General features: G+C 45.5%; 2 protein-coding genes across 2 annotated transcripts; one reads left to right on the forward strand and one right to left on the reverse strand.

The window, feature by feature from the left end:
* Window positions 1-3,471: 3,471 nt before the first annotated feature.
* LOC308143523 (ectonucleoside triphosphate diphosphohydrolase 5-like) lies at window positions 3,472-9,089 on the forward strand (the record flags this gene model as incomplete). The annotated part of the gene is made up of 13 exons (XM_080514359.1): window positions 3,472-3,685; window positions 4,116-4,195; window positions 4,358-4,501; window positions 4,906-4,981; window positions 5,238-5,273; window positions 5,576-5,664; window positions 5,765-5,847; window positions 6,106-6,167; window positions 6,459-6,560; window positions 6,816-6,959; window positions 7,299-7,355; window positions 7,548-7,663; window positions 8,950-9,089. The coding sequence occupies 13 exons, from the start codon at window positions 3,472-3,474 to the stop codon at window positions 9,031-9,033; spliced, it is 1,287 nt and encodes a 428-aa protein (XP_080370485.1). The 3' UTR covers window positions 9,034-9,089.
* On the reverse strand, window positions 9,053-20,271 carry znf410 (zinc finger protein 410). The gene is made up of 12 exons (XM_080514358.1): window positions 20,150-20,271; window positions 19,770-19,855; window positions 19,624-19,677; window positions 19,381-19,513; window positions 18,291-18,476; window positions 17,320-17,541; window positions 14,175-14,334; window positions 12,994-13,175; window positions 12,550-12,639; window positions 12,314-12,433; window positions 11,174-11,293; window positions 9,053-10,186 (listed from the first exon to the last, which is right to left on the reverse strand). Exons 3-12 carry the CDS (start codon window positions 19,654-19,656, stop codon window positions 10,086-10,088), a joined length of 1,347 nt encoding a protein of 448 aa, XP_080370484.1. The 5' UTR covers window positions 19,657-19,677; window positions 19,770-19,855; window positions 20,150-20,271; the 3' UTR covers window positions 9,053-10,085.
* Window positions 20,272-21,505: the final 1,234 nt, after the last annotated feature.

Below are 21,505 nucleotides of genomic sequence, written 5' to 3' on the forward strand. Positions count from 1 at the left end.
TTTTTTTTCCTCCTACAGAAAGCCAACTGATAGTGGAAAAGTTAACTTTACCCATTAATTAGTCTAGTAAAACCTCCATATATATTCATGAGCAAGAACTTTTAAATCATGGTGGCTATAGCATAATCAAAGAGCTAATTCTATGTGTAATTTTAATCAGCACGCGTGCATTTAATGTTCTTTGCAATATGAAGTGGCTACTCAGGGTTTCCAGTTTATAATGATTGGCCACAGCAAGACATTGCAATTTACACTTCACTTTGCTATGTATTCATTAATTTTGGATGCCCACCCTGCCAAAGCTGGTCAAATTCAGGACTTAAATCAAGGGCTAGCAGAGGAGGCTATTTTCACATTGAAACAAACAAAATTTGGGTTGATTTCAAATTACAAGCACAAAGTGTGCTCAAAATTACCACTACTATCAAACCAATTACCTGTACTTAATGTTTGGGAATTGAAAAGTGAGAAATGTCAAGTCTTCATAAACATTGCTTCTTCATATTTGCATAATTTCTTTGTGAATATGTACTGAGCTCCTCAGGGGTAAACATACAATTCCTCGCCATAACTCGCATTGTTTGTTTTTGTCGCTGGGGACTGAACCACGTGGGCCTCACGCGCCCTGTTTGAGTTCGTTCCGACGAGCGCGTGCATTGCGCGGTCCCGGTCGACGTTAGGCGTCACGCTGTGTTTAAGAGTTGAGGGGACTTTTGCCGGTGGGACATCATGGTGAGTCCTGAGAGGTTTAATATCTGCTTAATGCTCAGAGAAGTTATCGTCGCTTCGTGCGTCGTCTGCTTTTTTAACGAGGTATTTATGAAATGATAAACTCACGAGCGCGTTGCCGTTAACCGCCAGGAGCACGCGACAGGCTCCAGTTAGCTTACACACTTCAGTAACGTCAGGCTGATTCGCCGAAGCTAAGCGGCGATTAAACTAACATAACTCTGGAAACTAAAGCGATATAACATCAGCTGGAGATTGGTAAAAGTGAAAAGTTTACAACGACACCGTGTCAGTGTTGTTTGTGGAGTATTTTTAACAGTATATATTAACAAGCCACCGTTAAATGTGTCTTAAACGGGTGAACGACGTTTAAAATATCAGTGAAAAGTTTTCTCGGGTTTTTCTACAATCGTAAAATTTAAACTAAAAAGGTTTGTAAAATATTGATAAGCGAATATCGTGGCATCTTGTCAACAATATTGAAAACGTGGCTTCTACCAACAGTATTTATAGAATACTATTATCACGACATTCGTGAATACTAACAGAATACTACTCAGAGTATGCAAAAATACTAAAATAATACTAGAATGCTACTAACAGTATTCTAGAATACTAACATAATATTAGAATACTACTAACACAAAATTCTAGAATACTAACATAGACTACTACTAACACTGTATTCAAGAATACTAACATATACTAGAATGCTTCTAACACACTATTCTAGAATACTAACACAGTATTCTAATATTTTAAATTCATTAGATTTGATTTACACTAACATGGTTTGAAACCTTTAATAAAGTGTTGAAATGTATCTACAGTATTATATATGCTAGTTTCTCTTTATACGTAAAGAAAAACATTTGTTTTCCATTGCAATTATTCAAGAGGCACCTGCAATTTGACCTTTTCACTTGAGGTTGTTTCCTCGAATGTTTCTCAGTTTGTTTACGGCCGTGAATGTTATTGGTTTTGTGATAGAAATCAAAAACAGATAACGTGATGGAATGATCTCAGAGTCAGAGCTCTGCTTGTCTGCTCACACATTGGAACGTGTCAGTAAAAACACCCCAGTTCACACACAACTTTAGTGTTCTGTGTAATTAATGTATTAGAGGTAGAACTTTGATTCTGTATTTATTTTTGTCACTGCATTTATTATAAAACCTCCCATTTTAATGTGTAATTTTACACATGCACACACGATTATCTGCTCAGAAGGGAGAGGAAAGAAAAAAAAAAAGAGTACATTATTGAATCATAGGGTGAGTATTTCAATCCAAACTCCCACACAACCAGATGACTCCCGCCTCTGGTCAGCGATCGGCTGCATGTGGATTATTAACTTTATTGGCACTGTAGGAGTAGTAGCTTTTTATGGGAATAAAATGTTCCGCTTCGTTTGTGTTAATGTGACGATATAACTTTGCTCATTTCCGTAATGAAATAGCCGGTGTCAGCCAGGTCGTGTGTTAGATTGAAAATTAAGCAACTTGCTTCAGAAAGTAGCTTAAATCATCCCAAATCATCTCAGATTACAAGATGCATGTTATTTTTATTTATTTTTTTAAAGTTTCACACATCTGGAATTCTGGAGAAATTATTCATAAATAAATGACCATGAACATGTTCAGACAACTTCCGTTGCTTTTCCACCGTGTGAATTATTGTCAAATATTTAGCTTCTCTCAGCGTGATGCAGGTCTTTATTTATTAACCCCCCCCCCACCCCAATTCTGTCTACACTGTACAACGATGCAAGTCAGCGGAGATACCAGTAACACCTCAGCCACACGACAACAAACTGCTCGAACACATCTCACAAGAGCTCTGGGTAATATTTTTTGGCAGCAGACATTCATGCCCATGTGTAAGATACCAAAGAAAATTAGTGATTGCATATGATTCCAAATTGCCCCCCCCCCCCCCCCAACCAGCATTTGGCAGAATCCTGCACACACAGTCGGCTCTGAGGTTTATTCAGATTGATGAATTTTGATATTCGGAGTTTTGTCATATTTTGTAGAGAAGTCGGCTTTTAAATGAGTAAACAGTCGAGCCCATCAATGGAAAACAGTCTCATTTAGACAAATGAAACCTGAGGGAGTTGATCTGCGGCTGGCGCTGTTATTTTACACACGCTGGTTCGTGTGAATATGAAATAAAAGCAAATACAGTGGCAGAGTTGGCCGTGGCGTTTTGTAGATCCAATTACTCTCATGTCCAGCTGAGACGTTTGTCACACTAAAGCGAGCGTAAAGTAAAAAAAAAAAAACGCCTGAAATTAGGGGAAAGTTAAATTGGAAATCGCTCCGTCCTCGGTCTCTGTGATTCGGGTGTAATCGCTGTGACGAGAGTTCCAGCGGGGGGGCAGTTCCTCGCAAAGCGACGCCTCGCTGACCCTTTTATCACTTCATAACTGTCGAGACTCGCTTGAGCTGCCGCGCCTCCGAACATCCAGATCAAAGAGTTTTAAGTTGAGCAGTTTAGGTGCAACGTCGGCGCTGATGAGGCAGCCGGAGAAGTGGATCTTTGGGCCTCGCCCCTGCGGTTGGTCGGAGCGCCCGACTGGGGGGGGGGAGGGGGCGTGGCTATAAAAAACAACAACGGCGTAAATGACCTGACCGCTTCTTGTCAGCAGATGTTGGAGCCGCTGCCTTCAAAGCAGTTCTGTTGTGTTGTCTTTAGTATTTCTATATTTATTTTCTGGGCGGAAGAACCTCCGGAGAGAAGATGAAGCCCACCGCCGCGCTTCCCCTCCTGGTTCTGCTCGCCGTCGCCGGGCCGAGCGGGGCCCAGTTCGGGACCCCTCTCCTGGATTGGTCCGGGATCCTCCCGGGTCTCAGCCGGCCGGCGAACCACAGCCGCATCTTCTACGCGGTGATGTTTGACGCAGGGAGCACGGGGACACGCATCCACGTCTACACCTTCATCCAGAGTGGCTCAGGTAAGGCTCTCTGGTAATGCTCGCTGGTAATGCTCGCTGGTAATGGGACTCGCTGCTGTTTTCCTCCTTTCGTGCCTGTATCCACGGAGAGCAGCAGTGCAGACAGTGCTCCTTAATGTATGTAAACAAATTGTAAGACACCTGGAGAGACTTACAGCCGACTAATGGTCTTGTTTGGCAACACCTGCTGGTAGGTGTTGATTAAAGTGAAATATAGGAAGCGAAACGCTCTTCCTTTCTCACAACTCTTTGAATTCAACCTAACTTAACTCACTCTTTCTGTAATAATCCTATTTTGTCAGACTTAAGTCAACAACCTCTGAAGTAGAGGATGTATTTTGGTTATGGTACGCTAAGCAGATCGGGCCTCTCAATGCTCTAAATAGCCGCTTCATATTTGACGTGCGTGGGATGTTTTGGTATCCCGCAGACGGGCTGCCTCTTCTGGACAATGAGATGTTCCACTCCATAAAGCCCGGCCTCTCCGCATATGCCGACCACCCCGAAACGGTGAGTTCGTCGTCCGGCCCGATCAATTCTATCGAGCTGTGAAGAAAAGGTCTCTCTGTCGCCCTGCTGAGGAAAAGGAAGTGGCAGGAGTGAGAAAAGCAAACTCTGCAGCGACGCTTCCTTGTAAGCATTGCAGGGTTTTGTTTTGTTTTCCTTTTAAAGGCCGGGCAGACGGTGAGGATGCTGCTGAAGGTGGCCAAGAAGACGGTGCCCCGTCTGGAGTGGAAACGAACTCCCCTGTTCCTCAGGGCCACGGCCGGACTCCGGCTGCTGCCGGCGGAGAAAGCCCGGGCTCTGCTGGAGCAGGTACAGCGGCTGCACCGATCTATTGTTTACAACAGCGCGGTGACACCGCGAAGCAAGTTTGCGGTCCTTCGTCACGGGGGACTTGTTAGGTGCAAACCCCGTCTTGACACGTTCGCGAGGAAGAACGACCTCTTATCCTCTTATTTCCTCGTCGTACGGAGGCGAGAGCAAAAGTATGGTTATCAGAGCTCAGCGTTGGAAGGCTCTCGTGAAGGGGATAAGATAGTAATGGATAGCCCCCGGGGCACCTTGGAAGATAAATGATACTTTATTAATCCCCCCCAAGGGAATTAATTAATCCCTTCAAGCGGAGGGCACCTCTGGATGAGCTGCCATTACAGTAGATAACGTTATAGGGGCCACTTCACCGTCGTTCTCCACTTCCTCCTCTTCTCTCCCCACAGGTCCGACACGTGTTTGACGAATCTCCCTTCTCAGTCCCAGACGACGGCGTCAGCATACTGAACGGCACAAACGAAGGTAACGTCTGCCCACTCTCTGTCCCGGGAAGCGACGCGTCCGTCAGTCGCCACAGACGAACTGAATGGCTGTTTTGACGACACTTAAAATGAAAAAAAAAAAAAAATGACATCTCGTCACCACAAAGTCACTTTAACCCTCTAAGTCTGTAATTATGTGTTTCCCGTTGTGCCGCGATGTTATTGATTTGTCAGCGTTTCAGCCGTGTTGAATTAAAAGCTCCAACCTCACACGTGACCTTGTGTTCTAAATATAGGGATCCTGGCTTGGATAGCTGTGAACTTTCTGACAGGTACGTGCCGTGAACTCGTTTCCATGCTTCTAGCGTCGCACATCTTACCCGGGGTTTACAGACAAGTTGCCGAGTTTTTCCGGCTCCAGCTTGGCGTCGCACCGCGCACCCATGAACAGCTCTGAATTGGTTGCTCAGAGGGGGAATTGTCTGATCGTTATCGCGCCCAGTGTCGCGATTTTCTACGTCTTGGCTCGTGTATTACGGGCGCCGAACGGGCCCTTTGAAGATAAGATCCGAGGTGTAACCGATTCGCCGGTGTGTGTTGATGGCTGGCGGATTAAAGTTGGGAATATTTTCAGGTCACCTTAAAGCGCAAACGAAGAAGACGGTGGGAATATTGGACCTGGGAGGAGGATCCACTCAGATCACTTTCCTGCCCAAACTGAAGGTTGGGGGTTTTTCCTCTTTCAGTGTTTTAACCTTAACTACAAAAAAAAAGAAGAAAAAAGTTCCACCTGTTACTTATGAGGCCTCTTCTTTCCTTATAGAAAACCATTGAAAGTGTTCCCGTTGCTGAATACGTTGCTAGATTTGACTTCGTCAATTCAACATATGAGTTGTACACATACAGGTAATAAAGTGAGAAATTATTTATTACATTTTTATTTATTTATTCCCTAATCAAATGTCCTATTCAAGTATTTTTCCTCTGGTTATACACATGCCGCTGACTCAGGGTTTAGTTCTAATATCTGTTTAGTCATTCGCATGTGGAAACGCAAGAAGACACTGCAGACACTGCTTTCCGTGATTGGAACAAATGAAAACAGGTCAGTATGTCCCTACTGGCTTCACAACTGTCTTACCAATCCCCCCCCCCCCCACTCAGTTACCTTGGACGTGGACTGATGGCGGCGCGGCTCGCCACGCTGGGCGCTCTGGGTGCAGAAGGTACCCAGAAAAGCTTTCTTTTCCTGTCACCGGCACACACTCAGTCCAAATGGCCTCTGTGGGCTTTTTCCTTTCATGCTGTCCTTTCTAAATACAGAGAAATGGGATTACAGAGACGTACGTCAACCCTTTCCTTATTTATTTATTTATTTAACAATGGCCCTGCTCCGACTCGCCAAAGAACTTTACAGGCGACTGTGTGAGTGACTGGTTGAGTTCTCAAGACGGCGACAGCCGAGTGGGAAGCCGTTGACCCACTGGGACGATCAAACACGTCATGTGCCGTCACAGGGCTGGAGTGGCGGGTTTTCAAAAGTTCCTGCTTGCCGAAGAAGTTCCGGGACGAGTGGAGCTTTGGAGGGCTGACCTACCGGGTGAGCGGCGACCCCGAGGGTAAGCCGCCTTTTAATATCAAACCTGCCGCAAATACGAGTCGACTAATTCCAAAGCTACAGTTTTTGGGCGGAACTTTGAAAACATCCCCCAACTTTTAGCCGACAACAAACAGAGCTTTAAATGCTGTGATCATATCGGCGATTGTAGACAAATACATACCGTAATATTTTGTGATGTGCAATAAACATGTCAAAAACTAAGCATAAATTACAGTGCTGCCTGTTTTTGTTTTTGTTTTTTTTTCCTCCCCAGGTTATGTGGGATATAAGCTTTGTTATCAGGAAGTACTTAAGGTGGTGAAAGGGATTATTCATCAGCCGTACGAGTTGGAGGACAACAACGTTTTCTATGCGTTCTCCTATTACTTTGACAGAGCTGTGGATGCAGGCCTTATCGGTTAGTACACACACACACACACACACACACACACACTCACTCGCTCTCTCCGTACACCTTATATAATTATACAGAGCCAGCAGGGTGTTATTATCCATTCCATTACATGCCAGACAGAGGCAGGGGAATGTGAGTCATCTGCACCTGTCTCATAGGATTTGGTGAGATATAGGTGTGTCGTATTACAGAAATTGCTATCCTCTGCCAGTCTAAGCTGAAAGGCTATATTCTCTGTTATTAGTATTATGGAGATGTGCGTGTAAAATCCACTCCTGTAATGAACGGTATATCATCTCAAAGTGTGTGTGTGATGACCCCCCGGTCACCCCTCCCCCGCAGATGGAGTCCAAGGAGGGACGCTGGAGGTCAGAGACTTCAAGAAGCGAGCCAAAGAGGGTGAGCTGGGCGAAGGAGGCATGCATCATTACCATGACAGATCTGCAGCGCCTTGTACTTGAGACACAGTGAACATCTCAATAGACCCCCCCCCTTCTCCCGGCTCTATCTGAAATCCTGCCTCCATCCCCTCGGCAGAATACAGATGTCTGATTTATACAACCTTAACAGATACGACTTCCTCTCCCTCAGTGTGCAACAAGATGAGCAAGAAGCCTCCCGTCAGTCCGTTCCTGTGTCTGGACATGACCTACATCACGTGTCTCCTGAAGGACGGCTTCGGCTTCAAGGAGAGCACCGTGTTACAGGTGAGGCTACGCAATAAAAACCCCCCCAAGTGTTAAGAATGAAGCGCGTCGGCTTTTTTGGGGGGGGGATTTCAAGCAATGTTGTTCAGAAGGTATGAATCAAAAGGCCGTTAAAAAAAAGACACAGCCATTGTTAATTTTTAGCCGTCTTTCACTTGATTCTTGTCGTCAAAATTGTACGTTTACCGAGTGCAGTCGTCTGTGATTTAGATAAAAACAATCCCAGAGCGCTGGGTTTTTTTTTTTCTCCTTCCACTGATGTCATGTCTGCCAGATGGCAGGCATTAACTAGTTTGCAGGCATAATAATGGAGTTTGCCCATAAAATTACAGTTTCGTATTTTACTTGACTACCGCTTTGAATGAAAAAAAAATGTTTTGGGGCCCAGGTGTAATTTTCGAGCAAATTATCCCTTTTATTCACAATGACTTTTACACGGAGAATGAAATTGCATCTGCAGTAAATTCAACAAATTCACCGTGTGCGTAGATTAGTGGTATTGTTTTATTGTACAACAGGTTGGCTGGCGTTTCTCTGGAAAGTGACGTCAAAGGAAAATTATAAGATTAGATAAGATAAGTTTTCCATTTACCTGACGTGTTGAAACATTAATTTGTACAACTCAAATCTTAACGAAATCCATTTTTTGTTTAATAAGTAGAAGAGAGCCTCTTTTGCAGTGGAGTTGTGGAAAAACGGCACAATAAGGCTGAACTGCTTTTAATAACGAGCCAAAGCAAAAACGAAACCCTGTAAAATCAAAAATCGTGGGTTATTAATATAAACCAAAGTGCTCATCAGCATTAGAAAACACATCCAAGGCTGATCCTTTTTACTTTCCGTTGGCTTTTGATTAAAAAAAAAAAAGTTGACACAGATAAGACTTAAAAGTTGTGAAGCTGGATCCTGGTCCAGGAGCTGCTTTTCTCCAACACTTTCTGTTCCAACAGACTTTGCTTTCTTTTTTTAAATGAGCCAAATATGTATTTTTTAAATATAATACGTCTTCTGATCTCTTGATTTATAGGCTGTTGCATCATGATGGCAAAGCAACATGTTTTCTATATATGGCTGTAGGATTATTTTACTTTACTTATTAAAAGCAGGTTGTGCTGCAGCAGAAAGGCGTAGATCAGGACTCCGGCCCTCTTCCAACTCGTAAATTCTCACCGACTTGAATCCACGAATCAAAAGAAGCGATAAAATTCAGTTACTTTTTTTTTTATTTAAGTAAATACAAAAGTCATTTGAGAGATATGGTGTGTGTTTTGTTGGTTTTTTTCAAGCTGACAAAGAAAGTGAACAATGTGGAGGCCAGCTGGGCTCTCGGTGCCACGTTGGATCACTTCCACCACCTGAAGATCCGCTGAGGACGAGCGAGGAGCAAGACGGCGAGCGGGAGGCGCCGTCTTTACTAACAAGTAACGCTCACGACTCCCCCCGGGGGGGGGGCGCCATGTTCACACTGCAACATTTCAGATCTCTCCACAGGGCTGCTTTAAAATGTCCCTCAGGCGACCGTCGTGCACGGAATAAGACATGAAACAAGCCGTGTTGTGAGCTAAACCCACGTCAAAATGCTCGGGTGTGAAAAGCCACAGTTTTAATGTACAGCAGCATTCAAAGCATCGCATCTTGATTCAGGACCATATATGAAAGTGGCCCGGCCGTGAGTCACTTGGCGTTGCAGTGTGAACGCCGCCCGGGAACCCTACACGTCTGCCGTTTGTTAACTAACCTCATGAGTACTTCTTAATTTATTTTCGAAAAGCAATTATTCTCAAGTGTTGTTATATTGAGCTGGAAAAGAGCAACGCGCCCGTCTACCGAGAGAACAAGCGAAGCACTGGAGGCTGAATGATAGATGTTGCTGCTCACGCAGCTCTTTGCATTGCTGGATATATAATTAGTTTTAAATAGATTTGTTTTGTTTTTTTTCCTTCCCCCATTTAACAGCGGCTGATAAACAGTGTGACCAGTCTCATGAGGCTGGTTGTGCGAAACCAGTGTTTACATGCAACGAGGTGACGTGCTCTCTACAGCAGTTTGTCATGACAACGGTTTGTAAATCATATGAGGGACGATAATATGGTTCATTTAAAATCGGGCAGGTCAGCCACTCAGGTGTCCGACGCAGATTTTTATTAAGCGACAACTGATGCACGTAAACCCAGTAGTTTTATAAACTCTCGGAACCCGTCTCAGTATTTCTTTGGGAGTACTACTTTTCAAAAACACCAGGAGAGAGAGAGAAAAAAAAAATGTTTGTACAAACTTTTTGCTTTTTTCACACTTGTTTAAAATAAAACCATCATCGGTTGCTAATTACAAATATCTACAAGGGTCAAGTCGTCTTTTTTTTTTTACAAACACGCATCTACGTTTTGTCCGCTGGCTGTGGGTGGGTGTGTGCGTTGGCGGACTACAGCAGAGTGACCACGTCTTCTCCATAAGCGTGGCCCTCCGTTGTCATGGTCACCAGTTCGTGAGGCTGCGAGAGAACAACCACGGAATCTTCGGAGCCTGTAAGGAAGGATGCAAACATAACGAAGCGGTCAGGAGATGTGGGGGAACAAATGGTCACGAGCATCAACAACAAACACTAATAGCTCCCGTTTTGTCCTCCCTCTTGAGCAGAACTCCGAGATACTTGAACCAACTTGGGGGGGGAACGATGTTCTCCGACTAAATGTCCTCCGCTCGGCGCTGTAACATGAGCTGCAGAGTCACAGATCAACGGAGCCCGGCAGGGACGTAATCCCCGAGACCACCGAGGTGGAAACGTTCCGGCCCTGCAGATCCTCGCCATTAAAATGAGGAGTCGGAGGCCTTGGTGAATTGGAACACGCACCAGGACAGTGCCGGACTCTATGATGGATAATAACTCATATCTATCCTCCTCAAAAGGGCGGATAGAGTCAACAGATGAAGTCGAGTTCATTCCAACTGCTCGTCTCCAGACGATCCTGTTTGTGCCTCAATATCTTTTGTCCAAGGCTGAACTATTTATGTATTCACAGGTTCACAGCAGCATCATTTTTATTTATTTATTTATTTATTTTTTTTTAAAGGTAGCTGTCAGACCACAGAGGAAAAAAAAAAGGCCTGATCAAAATACTGATGCTGCGTCAGATAGTCTTGTGTGTTTGCCAAGTTATTTGTGACCTTTAGAGTTGCAAACCTTCAGAAAAGCTGTCGGAGGGCTGAGTTATATTTGCTTGTAACTTGTACAGTCACCATTTGAAGATTTTTTTAAAAAATGGAGTTTTCCACTACTGGAAATAAATGTCAAGTGAGGCGTTGAAAGATCATAAAGAGGCAAAACAAAATATCCAGAGTGACAGAGTAATGGTGGTTAAAAAAAAAAAGAAAAGAAAACCCAACAACTACTAACGCCAGCAGTGGAGTCAGCTTCTGTGAGATTAGCGGCGCATTAAGAGCTCCGCGAGATGAGTGTTTACTGCAGCGCTGCAGTGTTGGGATTCTCTGTCGCACCGCTGGATCACGTACCTGGAGATCTCAACATGGCGTGGTGGAGATTCATGGGTTCCACGGCCGCCGTCATCGTGACCATGCCGTCGCCGCTCTCGCCGTCGGCCTCCAGCAGGCTGCTTTGCGTCAGAGCCTCACCTGTCGGGGCGCAGACGAGACGTCAAGCTTCTGCTTTCCCGTCGCAGAGATCAACCAACTTCTGAGCGCGTTGGCTCAAAGTGGGCGGGGGAGGGCTGCTTATTACTTACTTTACCTTTTGACCGTCGCATGAGAGTTGATTTCTTTTACTTTTCTAGTTGATTGTAGCTGTTCCAACACTGCCAATTTAATAATTAATCCGCAAACCCCGTTATGTATAAATAACACAGACACCAGCAGTCTGTTGTGCAACTGCATCTTCCTTTGCTCTGGTTTTTTTTTTTTTTTTTTACAAAAGACCATCCTCTTTGGGGAGGCTGACCCGAATAAATCTGCAGTTTATAATTAGAGCTTTTGGCAGCGTTTCCTCTGCGGTGATTCAGCTGCGGTGCTTCCCTTACAGACATGTGACAAGGAGACGAATGTGCCGCCTGCCCGTCAACATGAAGTCGAGCCTATTTGGTACAATTAGCAAACCGAAGGAAGCGTTTTAATCTTGGAACGGTTGGGGGAAAGGGATCCCAGAGATGGGAGGCAGTGAACCTGAGTAAACATCCTTCAGCTGCTTTACAGTAAGCCTCCACTCCTGCATCTATTTATCTCGGGTTGTAGGTGAAGGTGGAGGCGAGACGACGTGAATCTGCGCGAGTGCGTTGCTTCAACTCTGTGACTCCTCAGAAGAGAAGCGACGCCGTCGCGTGAAGCCTGACGGGGAGAGTTTCTGCAGCAGAGTGGCGGCGCCTGCTTTTTTTTTTTTCCAAAGCTACGTGAAGTCTGAAACAATTCAAGGCCCCGAAGACCAGAACAAAAAAAAGAAGAAGATAAAAACCCGATAAATTTTTTAAGCACAGAAAGTCATTAATAATTCAAGCGATGTTCCTAAATGTAACTTAAACCATCACCATCGCTATGCACATTTTAAAATGTATGGGCTGCTGGAAGCCTCATCATCTAAGGATTAGCATATCCCCGTACCAGAGTGTGTGTGTGAGAGAGAGAGAGAAAGAAAAAGAGAGAGACCTGTTTCTCTGCCTTCACTACTGAGCCCCTCCTCTCCATGCCTCTTCCTCATGTGGACGTTCCTGCTGCCGGACTGTGAGAAAGTCTTGCCACAGATCCCACACAGATGAGGCTTCTCACCTGGGGGAACACAAACACCAATGAGCCCCTGCAGCGGCGACGGCGACACAGAACATCTACGCTAATTGCCGCAGAAAGCGCTGTGATGTGCGGCTGCTGGCGCTTTCCCCACTCACCAGAATGCACAAGCATGTGTTTTCGTAGACTGGAATACTCTGCAAAGGATCGCCCACAACCATCTGCTTCACACAGAAAAGGCTTCTCTCCTGGAGGAAGAGGCAAAAAAAATTATTAAATAAATGACAGAAATATCCTAAATAGGTCTGCCGTAGCTTTATAAAGTGTTACTTCTCCAGCTATAGTGGTAAATATAGGGACTGAATAGCGCCGGCGGAGTCTCGGGCAGAAGGGAGCAGACTGTGGAACAGGCCATCAGAAATCTTAATGTCACTCTAAATAAAATATGACAAGAGTAGTGTTACTGATTGCAGCAGTGAAATGGAGGCGCCGGTGCTGCTGACTCGTCAAATCTCCAGCCTCGTCGGCTGCGCCGGCGGAAGCACTGGATGAGCGAGAGCCGAGTCGGGCTGTGGCTCCCGGCGCGTCCGGGCTCCCCTGACCTGTGTGTGTGCGTCGGTGGTTCTTCAGGTTCCCCGCCGTGGTGAACTTCTTGCCGCAGTTCTTCTCCTTGCATATGTAGGGCTTCTCGCCGTTGTGCGTCCTCATGTGAACCTGCAGCCGCTGCAGCACGTAGAAACTCTTCCCGCAGCCCTCGGCGCCGCACCGGAACATCCGGTCGTTCCTGCAGGGGGGGGAGACGACCACACAGAGAAGAGGCTTGGGCTGTGCTGCGTTTTTTTTTTTTTTTCAACACCGGGAACGGCTGGAACCCAACATGTCAACCTCCCGCTGTTGTTTGTAACACTTGTACCACTGCCGCTTAACGCAGGGTCAGACGGTGGGAACGGGATTTGATGTGACACAGCCGGACTCTAGTTATGAAACCGCTGCGATTTCTAGACTACAAGTCATCCAGTGTCAAATTGGAATTCTTTTTACAAACTTCGCCACTCCACTTTTGATTCACGCTGTACGGAAATTAACTAATTCATTCGTTTCTGGGACCCGTGGTTCGAGACGTTTAAGGGATTGTTCCGCACTTTTTCGGCTTAAGTGACAGCGAGTTAAGAGAAAACTAGGACAAAAATGATGTTTCTTTAAATACACCAAGTAGTAAGTGGATCCAAGATGGGGGGGAACCTGCTGATTTCACATGAAATGATCCTTGGAGCGACACGTTGGTGCTGGCCGCGTAGTGGCAGGTGGAAATTGGCAGCCACAGAAGCACTCGGGAGGAAAACAGTGTGTGGGCTGATGGAAAGTGGTTGTGTGGTTTTTTTTTTTAGTGGAGTTTTTTCTTTGGATGCATGTTTATTTAAAAAAATAAATAAACAAAAAAAAATCACTGGTGATTTCTCAGATGAATAACTCAACAAATGAGAATGTGTTCAAATATCTGGAAAACAAGACACCATTAATTCGTGTTTACCCCGATTTGTCTGGCGCGATCGGCAAGATTTTTAATTATGCTTTCTTCTACAAAACGACTCCAATCAAGTTCAATTCAATTTGGATTTATTTTCCCAGCTTTTGCAGTTGTACAAGCCTTGTAAGCGCGTATTTAGTGTCGCGTTACGATCGTTGGAAGTCAGCATTAAGGCTTTCTTAATTTGAAGACTCAAGACGTTTTGTGAAAAACGAGCGAGTCGCACGCGCGCTGCATTGGGTTCCGTGGCGTTACCTGTGCGTTTTGAGGTGATACTTGAGGTGAGCCGGCCAGGTGAACGTCCTGCAGCATCCCTCGAACGAGCAGCGCAGGATCTGCTTGGAGAGGGGGCGGCTGGGCCGAGACGGCAGCTCGCGCTTGTCCCCGTCTGCAACCAAGCTGTGTGTGTGGTCACCTAGGTAACCAGAAAGGAAAGAGGGGGAGGGTGTTGTTACTGACATGGCAAATCATGAAGTTAATCGCAAAATCAGATTCTTTTTTTTGTCCTGGCCACGGGCATGAAAGTTTTTTTTTTTTTTATTATTAATGAAATTTACCAGACAAAAAAAAAAAATGATGGCACTGACGGCATCATTATACATTTGACCACTAGGGGCGCAATTTAGTCTGTCTTACGTGGTGAATCACCTGAAAGTGATCAGTTATCCTGATCATAATATGAATCGACCGTCTATATTTTTGTGTTCCCGCTCCATGTGGACAAATGTTTTATGCCTCTGAAGATATAAATAGTGTAATAAAAATGCGCTGTGGCCTGGAGGCTGTACAGCAGGTGGTGAAATAGTTGAAATTGCTGCTCTTTTATTCATAATTCAGGTTTGCCGTGTGTTTTAAGAGGATTTTTCATTAAATGCGAACTTCTTAATGATACATTAATAACTTTGTTGCATTAAGACAGAGCTTTAGAATTCATGTTATTTATAGATTATGCTATTATCGACCATTCCGGCCCATTTAAAGTCAAATTGTGCCCTTATATGAGGCCAATGAAGTTAAATGAGTACGACACCCCCGGCAAACTGGTGTTAAATAATTTTGTCTGTTGACTCAACCTTCAGGAGGTTTTTGAAATGTCGGAACATTATATATATAGTTGAAATCTTAACTATTTTATGAATTATTTCCACATCTACATACTCCAGTGGGATCTGAGATGTAAAGCAGCCCTCCATCAAAGATGTTCAGCATCTGAAGTGGCGTGCTGAGCCAGTTCAACCAACCTAAATTCTTTATTTTAATAAAGTTGGCGACGTGATGTCAAAAGAGGGAGACCGGTCCGACAACCGGAAAAGTGCTGAAGCCTGATTTCCAACACAATAAGCATATGTAAGATACTGATAGCGTTCATAAAACGAAGTATAAAAGAGCAGTGGCGGATTTCAGAAACAACCAGCTGGGTGTTTGTGCAGAGAAGCCGCGTAAACTGGGCCCCGGTTGGTGGCGGGGAAGTAACATGAAGCAAACTTCTACTCTCAGATCACAGGTTTTTTTTTTTTTAACGAAAGACCTCCAGCTCCAATTTGCTTCAGACGGGGTTCAAAGATCAGAGATGTTGCTGCGGTTCAGAGCGCCTCGGCTGAATTCTTTATCTAAGAGGCAGCCTGTGGAGGGAACTTGAAATGGTTTGTGACGTGGCCCCGGCTCCCGGCGCGGGTTAACAGATCGCTACAGCCGAGTCGGTATTAGATCAGAGTCGGGAGAGGAGGGGGTGGGGGGTGGGGGGGTGGAGGGGGCCCTTTACAGTGAGATAAGATGCTCGGACAAGATAGCGCCACATAAACAACACATTAAGACATCGTTCTGGCGGGCGAGGACGACGGCGTAAACAGGTCCTGAAGAAATCAAAGTAAACACCTGGGCGAGGAGCCGCCGGAGGGCTGCCCAAAGATTTCTTGCAAAGGGGGGAGGCGATTTATCATCCTCCTTGCAGCAGATGGCGCAGAAGGTTAAAGCGGGAGTGCGACATTTAATCTGTTTTAAATAAACCTCCGGGTGACGTTGCGTTGCGTTTCGTGACCCGATAAGACGTTTTTGTGTTTTACCATCATCCATCAGGGGTTGTTTTTTTTTGTAGTTTTGGTTATTCAAAGTGGCAACGATCACAAGATACGGAGACACGATGTCCTCTAAACAGTCTTGTTCACTTCAGAAACGACAACAAGCACCTCTTTGATGCGTTTGTTGGAAACACTCGATATATCTTTCAGATATTTCGTATTGTACTGTCAGTGAGACAAAACGCATAGAAAATACACAATGAGCCATTCGTTTTGCAAATACAAAACAGGAATTTCCTCTTCTAAATGAACAAAGACCTTCACGACACAAACATCCTCGGCGACGGCCTGGATCAATACGTTCTCTAAGAAAGAATACTGCCAGCAGGTTGTATTTCTGGGTACTTGTAACGTGGGTATTTGTAATCTGTTGCTTCCCACTTGACAGTTATGAGATGGATCGTTATTTTTAACGGAGTCGAGCTGGCTGCCTCTCCCATTTCCTGTCATCGCGCGGTTCATTCTCACCGACACAGCAGAGTTGCTTCAGTCGGCTCCTGGCAAACGAGGAGATTCCGGATATTTCGAGCCGCGGCGGCGATCGTTTTTGATTCAAGACGTTTCGGTGACGCTTGAAGAGGCGACCGTGTTTCGCTCCCCGCCTGGCCACTGACTCCCGACTCCCATCCCCTGGGCCTGCATCACCCAGATTACTAAAAAGCACACTCAATCATCACAGACGCGGCACAGTGCCGTGTGCCGGATGATGATCAATGCTTGGTGATGATGTGACATTTACAGCTTGGCTGATATTTGCTGTCAGACTCCATCCGCCTCTACAAAGCCACAAATGCAGTTTGATTGAGGGAGGAGGGGAGACTTTTGATGAGAAATGTTCAACACGGGTTTTTCTTTTTTTTTTAGTCAGCTCTGATTACGACACATTCTCATCTCCCCGCCGACCTCGTTTCTTCCCGTGTCGTCTTTGACGCCCGCCGTAAGTAGACCAGCTGATCGCATCAGAAATACGAGCCGCTTCCTGCACGCGCCTTTAACTTCTGCTCGTTCTTCTCCAAAGTTTAGATTTTACGCTGCAGCTTTGCACCGTAACACGGGTTATTAGTGGGATTTATCACGCAGCAAGTGCACATTTTGTCCTTAAAGTTAAAGTGTTGAAAGCAGAACTTGGACGAGGTGTGAGGGAGTTTGACGAGGACAGAGCTGTAATGTCTAGACGACTGGATCAAAGCGTCTCCGTTCTGTTCGGCGGGCCAAGACGGGAGAAAGGTTGAACCGGTGACTTGGAAGCTAAGAGATCTCGCCGTACGACCTCAGAGGCCGATCGGCGTTTTCACCGCGAACCCGGGTGGCGTCGCTTTTACCGTTGCCGACGCCGGCGGCTCTGGCGTCCTGGCTGGCCTTGGCGTCCCTCGCCAGCTGGGCCCTGGTGGCGGCGATCAGACTGTCGTGTGCCAGCTCCTGAACCCGCAGGTACCAGGGGGCGCTGCCGTCGATCCCGTAGTCCCCCGAGGACACGCCCTCGTCGTCGTCGTCCCCGGCGCCGTCCGCCGCGAATATCAGCGACTCGGAGGACGCTGTGATGCCTGAGAGGTCATAAAAAAAAGAAAAGAAAGAAAACAGAGTGTCAGAAACAAGAAAATTGAGACTCTTCTACAAGACGCAACGGCCCGAGTCCCTCTGGGTTACATTTCTGATCTCGTTACCGTCGCCCCGCCAACGCTCTGCAATTTGGGATGTTTGGACTTAATTGGGGAAGTGTTTCCTGCCAACAGACGCACACGGAAACGATCTTCTGCTCGGCCTCTGAATACACATTAACAATGCAGAAGAGACTCTTCCGCCGAGGTGTCTCTTCTACCCGGCACATCACTCGCTGAGTCACAGGCAGGAAGCGGCGCGCTGCACAAAAGGTATACGTCAGGAGACCCAAATTAATTTTCTCTCTCTCCTGCCAAGGGCTGATGAACCGGGAGAATGTGCCTGCCAGAGACTGTTTCTTCCAGCCAAAATAAATCGTGTTTCTTCGCGAAAAATGTGTCACCCCGTTCCTTTTTAGTGCCGCGCGTTGAATCAGGAGACCAAGTACCAGATACGGGACCAGATTTAGACTCTTGTTGCGCAACCTCTCCTCCTCCATTTGGGTCGCGGCTGAAATTCACTTCTAATTCACCTCGTTTGATTTTTTTGTTTTCCTTCGTTCGTTTACCCCTTTGAGCTGCAGACGTGAACTATCGGCGATTTCACGCCACGCCAATTCTTCCAGCGGGACTTTCTTAGCGTGGAATGTCAAACGGGATTTGTGTGAACGGGCGGCGTTGTTTTTTTTTTTTACCTTTGGCGAGGTTCAGCAGCACGTACGACGTGGTGTCCGACTGCTGCAGGTCGTGCAGGATGGGTGGGGGGCTCGGCGAAGCCCGCGGGTGAGAATGCGCCTGCACCACCAAAGCGCTTTGCTCCGGCACGCCGCCGAACGCCGACAGCGAGGGGGCGTTCTCCGGCTCATGGCTCAGGCCCCCATCTGAGGATGGAAATGTTGAATTGTGCAAGAATCGAAAAAAAAAACACTGTACAGACACTGTGTCTCCGATGATTGAACTGTTTACAGGGCTGATGTTCAAACAAACAAACTATTGAGGATCGGAACACGGTTATGAAAACCCCACGACACGTGTCCTTCTAAATAAATGCACTGTTTGTGATGTTGGAGCGGATTTGACCTTTCGGTTTCATTTCCAATGAAAAGTGGTTCTTGTCTTGGTTTGAATAATCCAGAGCGAAACACGGGAGAGTACAAAGACTCCTTATGTGTAGGCAAGCCGTCGAAATGTTGTGAAATCCAGTGAAAAGCCACAATCAGGAGAATTCAAGAGCTCAGACAACAACAGCTTAACAATTTAGTCAAGAACACCAATTTATTTCAGAACTGATCTGTATGAGAGACAGAAGATTAGTTTAGAGTTCAAGCCCCCCCCACATCATATGTGATTCAATTCATACATGTGACGTCCAAACCACATCATGAAGTGCAACACATCTTATGTTTAGAATTTAGAAACTAAATACAATCACTGAGACGTTATCAATTAAATCAATGAGACACAACACTGATCAGTGGTTATGATATAAGTCTTCTTGAGTTGTTCAAAGATTGAAAACCTAATTTCTTCCTTATATTACAAAGTCTGAGTGAAACATGGGAGAGTCCAGTCTAAGACGCCACAGTTCCAATTAATTCGTTCCCTCCTATCATATAAATTCAACCCCGTTTACGTTGCGCTGTCCTGACAGAGGATGTATATTCTGCTGATATTAGAGCAGTAAACCATCCGGCCTGCAGCCAAAGGAGGGGGAGCAATATTTCTGATACAGTAACCAGAATGACTAATAAGACCGTGTGTAGTGTGAGAGAGCAGAGCTCTGACCTGTGAGCTCCAGGGGGCCGCACAGCTGGCTGTCAGCCGGCGCCAGGAGGGGCAGGCAGGAGTGTTTGGACTCGGAATCCTCCAGACCCTGCACCAAGGGGATGGACGCGTTCTGCACAAACTGCACCAGCAGCTGCGGCAAAAAGGGCAAAGAGGATCATCCGAGATGAGGACAGATGATACAGAGGATTGTAGCTGCTATTTGCACAGTTGCAAAAGCACGAGCCCGGGGAGGAGCAGTACCTCTGGTTTGGAGTCAAGCTCATCGGACAGCATGGGGTCACCCTGTGTGGAAACCTGTGGAGGAAAAAAACAAAAACAACCCTGAGCACTTCCGTCCTTCGCCACGTCTCTGCTTTTCAATGGGCTGGAAATGGAACCGGACTCACCTCGAATGTGACCTACTGGGAGAGAGAGTCCGTGTCGGTCCCGAGGCTGCAGGTCATCTCCGAGCCGCGTCCATCGCTCGAAAGCTCTGCGGGACAACAACCGGGGGGGGGGGGGGGGTCAGACTACCTAGGCTCGGAGACGAGGCCAAACGTCTCCGGGGGTAGAGAAACGCAGCGACGATTTAAAGTGATGCCGGAAGAGAAAACACTCCCAAACAGCTGACCGTCCCGTTAACTCGGCTAGCAGGTTAGCAGCAGGAAACTAGCTGCCGTGGGCTAGTTTACCAAAAGAAAGCCGACAAAAAGACACGCCGCGGACGGTTCAGCCTGCTTCTTTCTGATTTAGTAAAGTCACATTCACACACGGAGAAGTATTTTACCTTGGTACGGTGGTGAAATTGTGGTGGAGTAACTTAACTGGCTGTTTGTGTCTAAACAGAGAAGCAGGCTGAAGCTACGGAGCCTCGGATGGATCAATGTTAAAAACGCTTCCGCGTTTTCCCCCCACCCGATTCATCCCGATCACCGACGCCACCCAGCGGCCACAATGAGAACTGTTCATTCTCGACAAGTATTTTGTAAATAAAAGTGATGAAACTTGAACTACTAAATTTGTGTTTTTGTTCCTTTTTATTGTTTTTGCGTGATTAATACCAAGTGGGATGTTTCCTCTTGGTCGCATTGTTTTGCCATCAGCACAGGTTGGAATGATCAAGTCTATAAAGTTAAAATCTCAACTTTGAAATAATCAAATAAAATTCCACAGCTTTTTATTTACTGAGAGGTTGTTGGGGTTTTTTTTTTTTTGCCTGCCCCTGTTTGCTCTGGTACAACTAGGTCTTCCTTAAAATTTGCCACCACCAGCCGAGACTTGTTGACTTGAAATTTGCTAAATGAGAATTTTAACCCTTGGTTAAAAATTAATAAATTAAAAGAAATGTTATGTAATGTGTCACTTTTTCTGTCTTTCCCAGTCTTTGTCTGGAAATCATGAACATTTATGTGCTCGATTTCAAGTTCAGTCAATAGGTGAAGCAACAATTGTAGGGCTAATAATTTGAAAAATGCTAGTTTTCTATGTAATAAATCCAATAATAACTTGTCATTATTCCATGCATGATATACTATAATTTTCATTTGTTTCAGGACTTGTTTTGTCTGGATTTGCCTGCCCTGCCCCAATGAATGTTGAGGAGAAACAACCCGATACCAGTGCTGGCAGTGGAAATTGATACCACATGCAACCTTTATACAAAAAGAAAGAATTTTCTTAGCCAGCTGAAACAGAAACAAATAATAGATAGGCTAAGAGAGGAATTAAAACCAGTATTTTTCACCTGGAAGGATAAATATTAAATAGAGACAATGAAGAGATAAATAAATAAAAATCACATGCAAATCTCTGTACATGTGAATTTAACAAAGTCATTTTTAATACATGTGTAAAATATGAATAAATCAGTCACGGAATTTAATCACAAACTTAAAATCATGTTTACATCTAAACCGTGCTTGTTAATGGCCGGTTAAAGGCTGAACTGATTCAGCAGCTCTCGTGTGACTAATGGGGCGTGATTAATAATCCCACTTACAAATTGAGCATTACATTGATTAGTCTTTTGCCATTATTGTTTGTTTTTTTAAAAGAAAAGCTTTATAATCTGCTACATGAGCCGAAAGCAGGTGACCCCTGTGACCTTCAGCCCTCCAGGATGCAGCAGCTTCGCGAGGTCAAC

Source organism: Blennius ocellaris (assembly GCF_963422515.1).
Source record: "Blennius ocellaris genome assembly, chromosome: 18".
In the NCBI taxonomy this organism is placed as follows: domain Eukaryota; kingdom Metazoa; phylum Chordata; class Actinopteri; order Blenniiformes; family Blenniidae; genus Blennius; species Blennius ocellaris.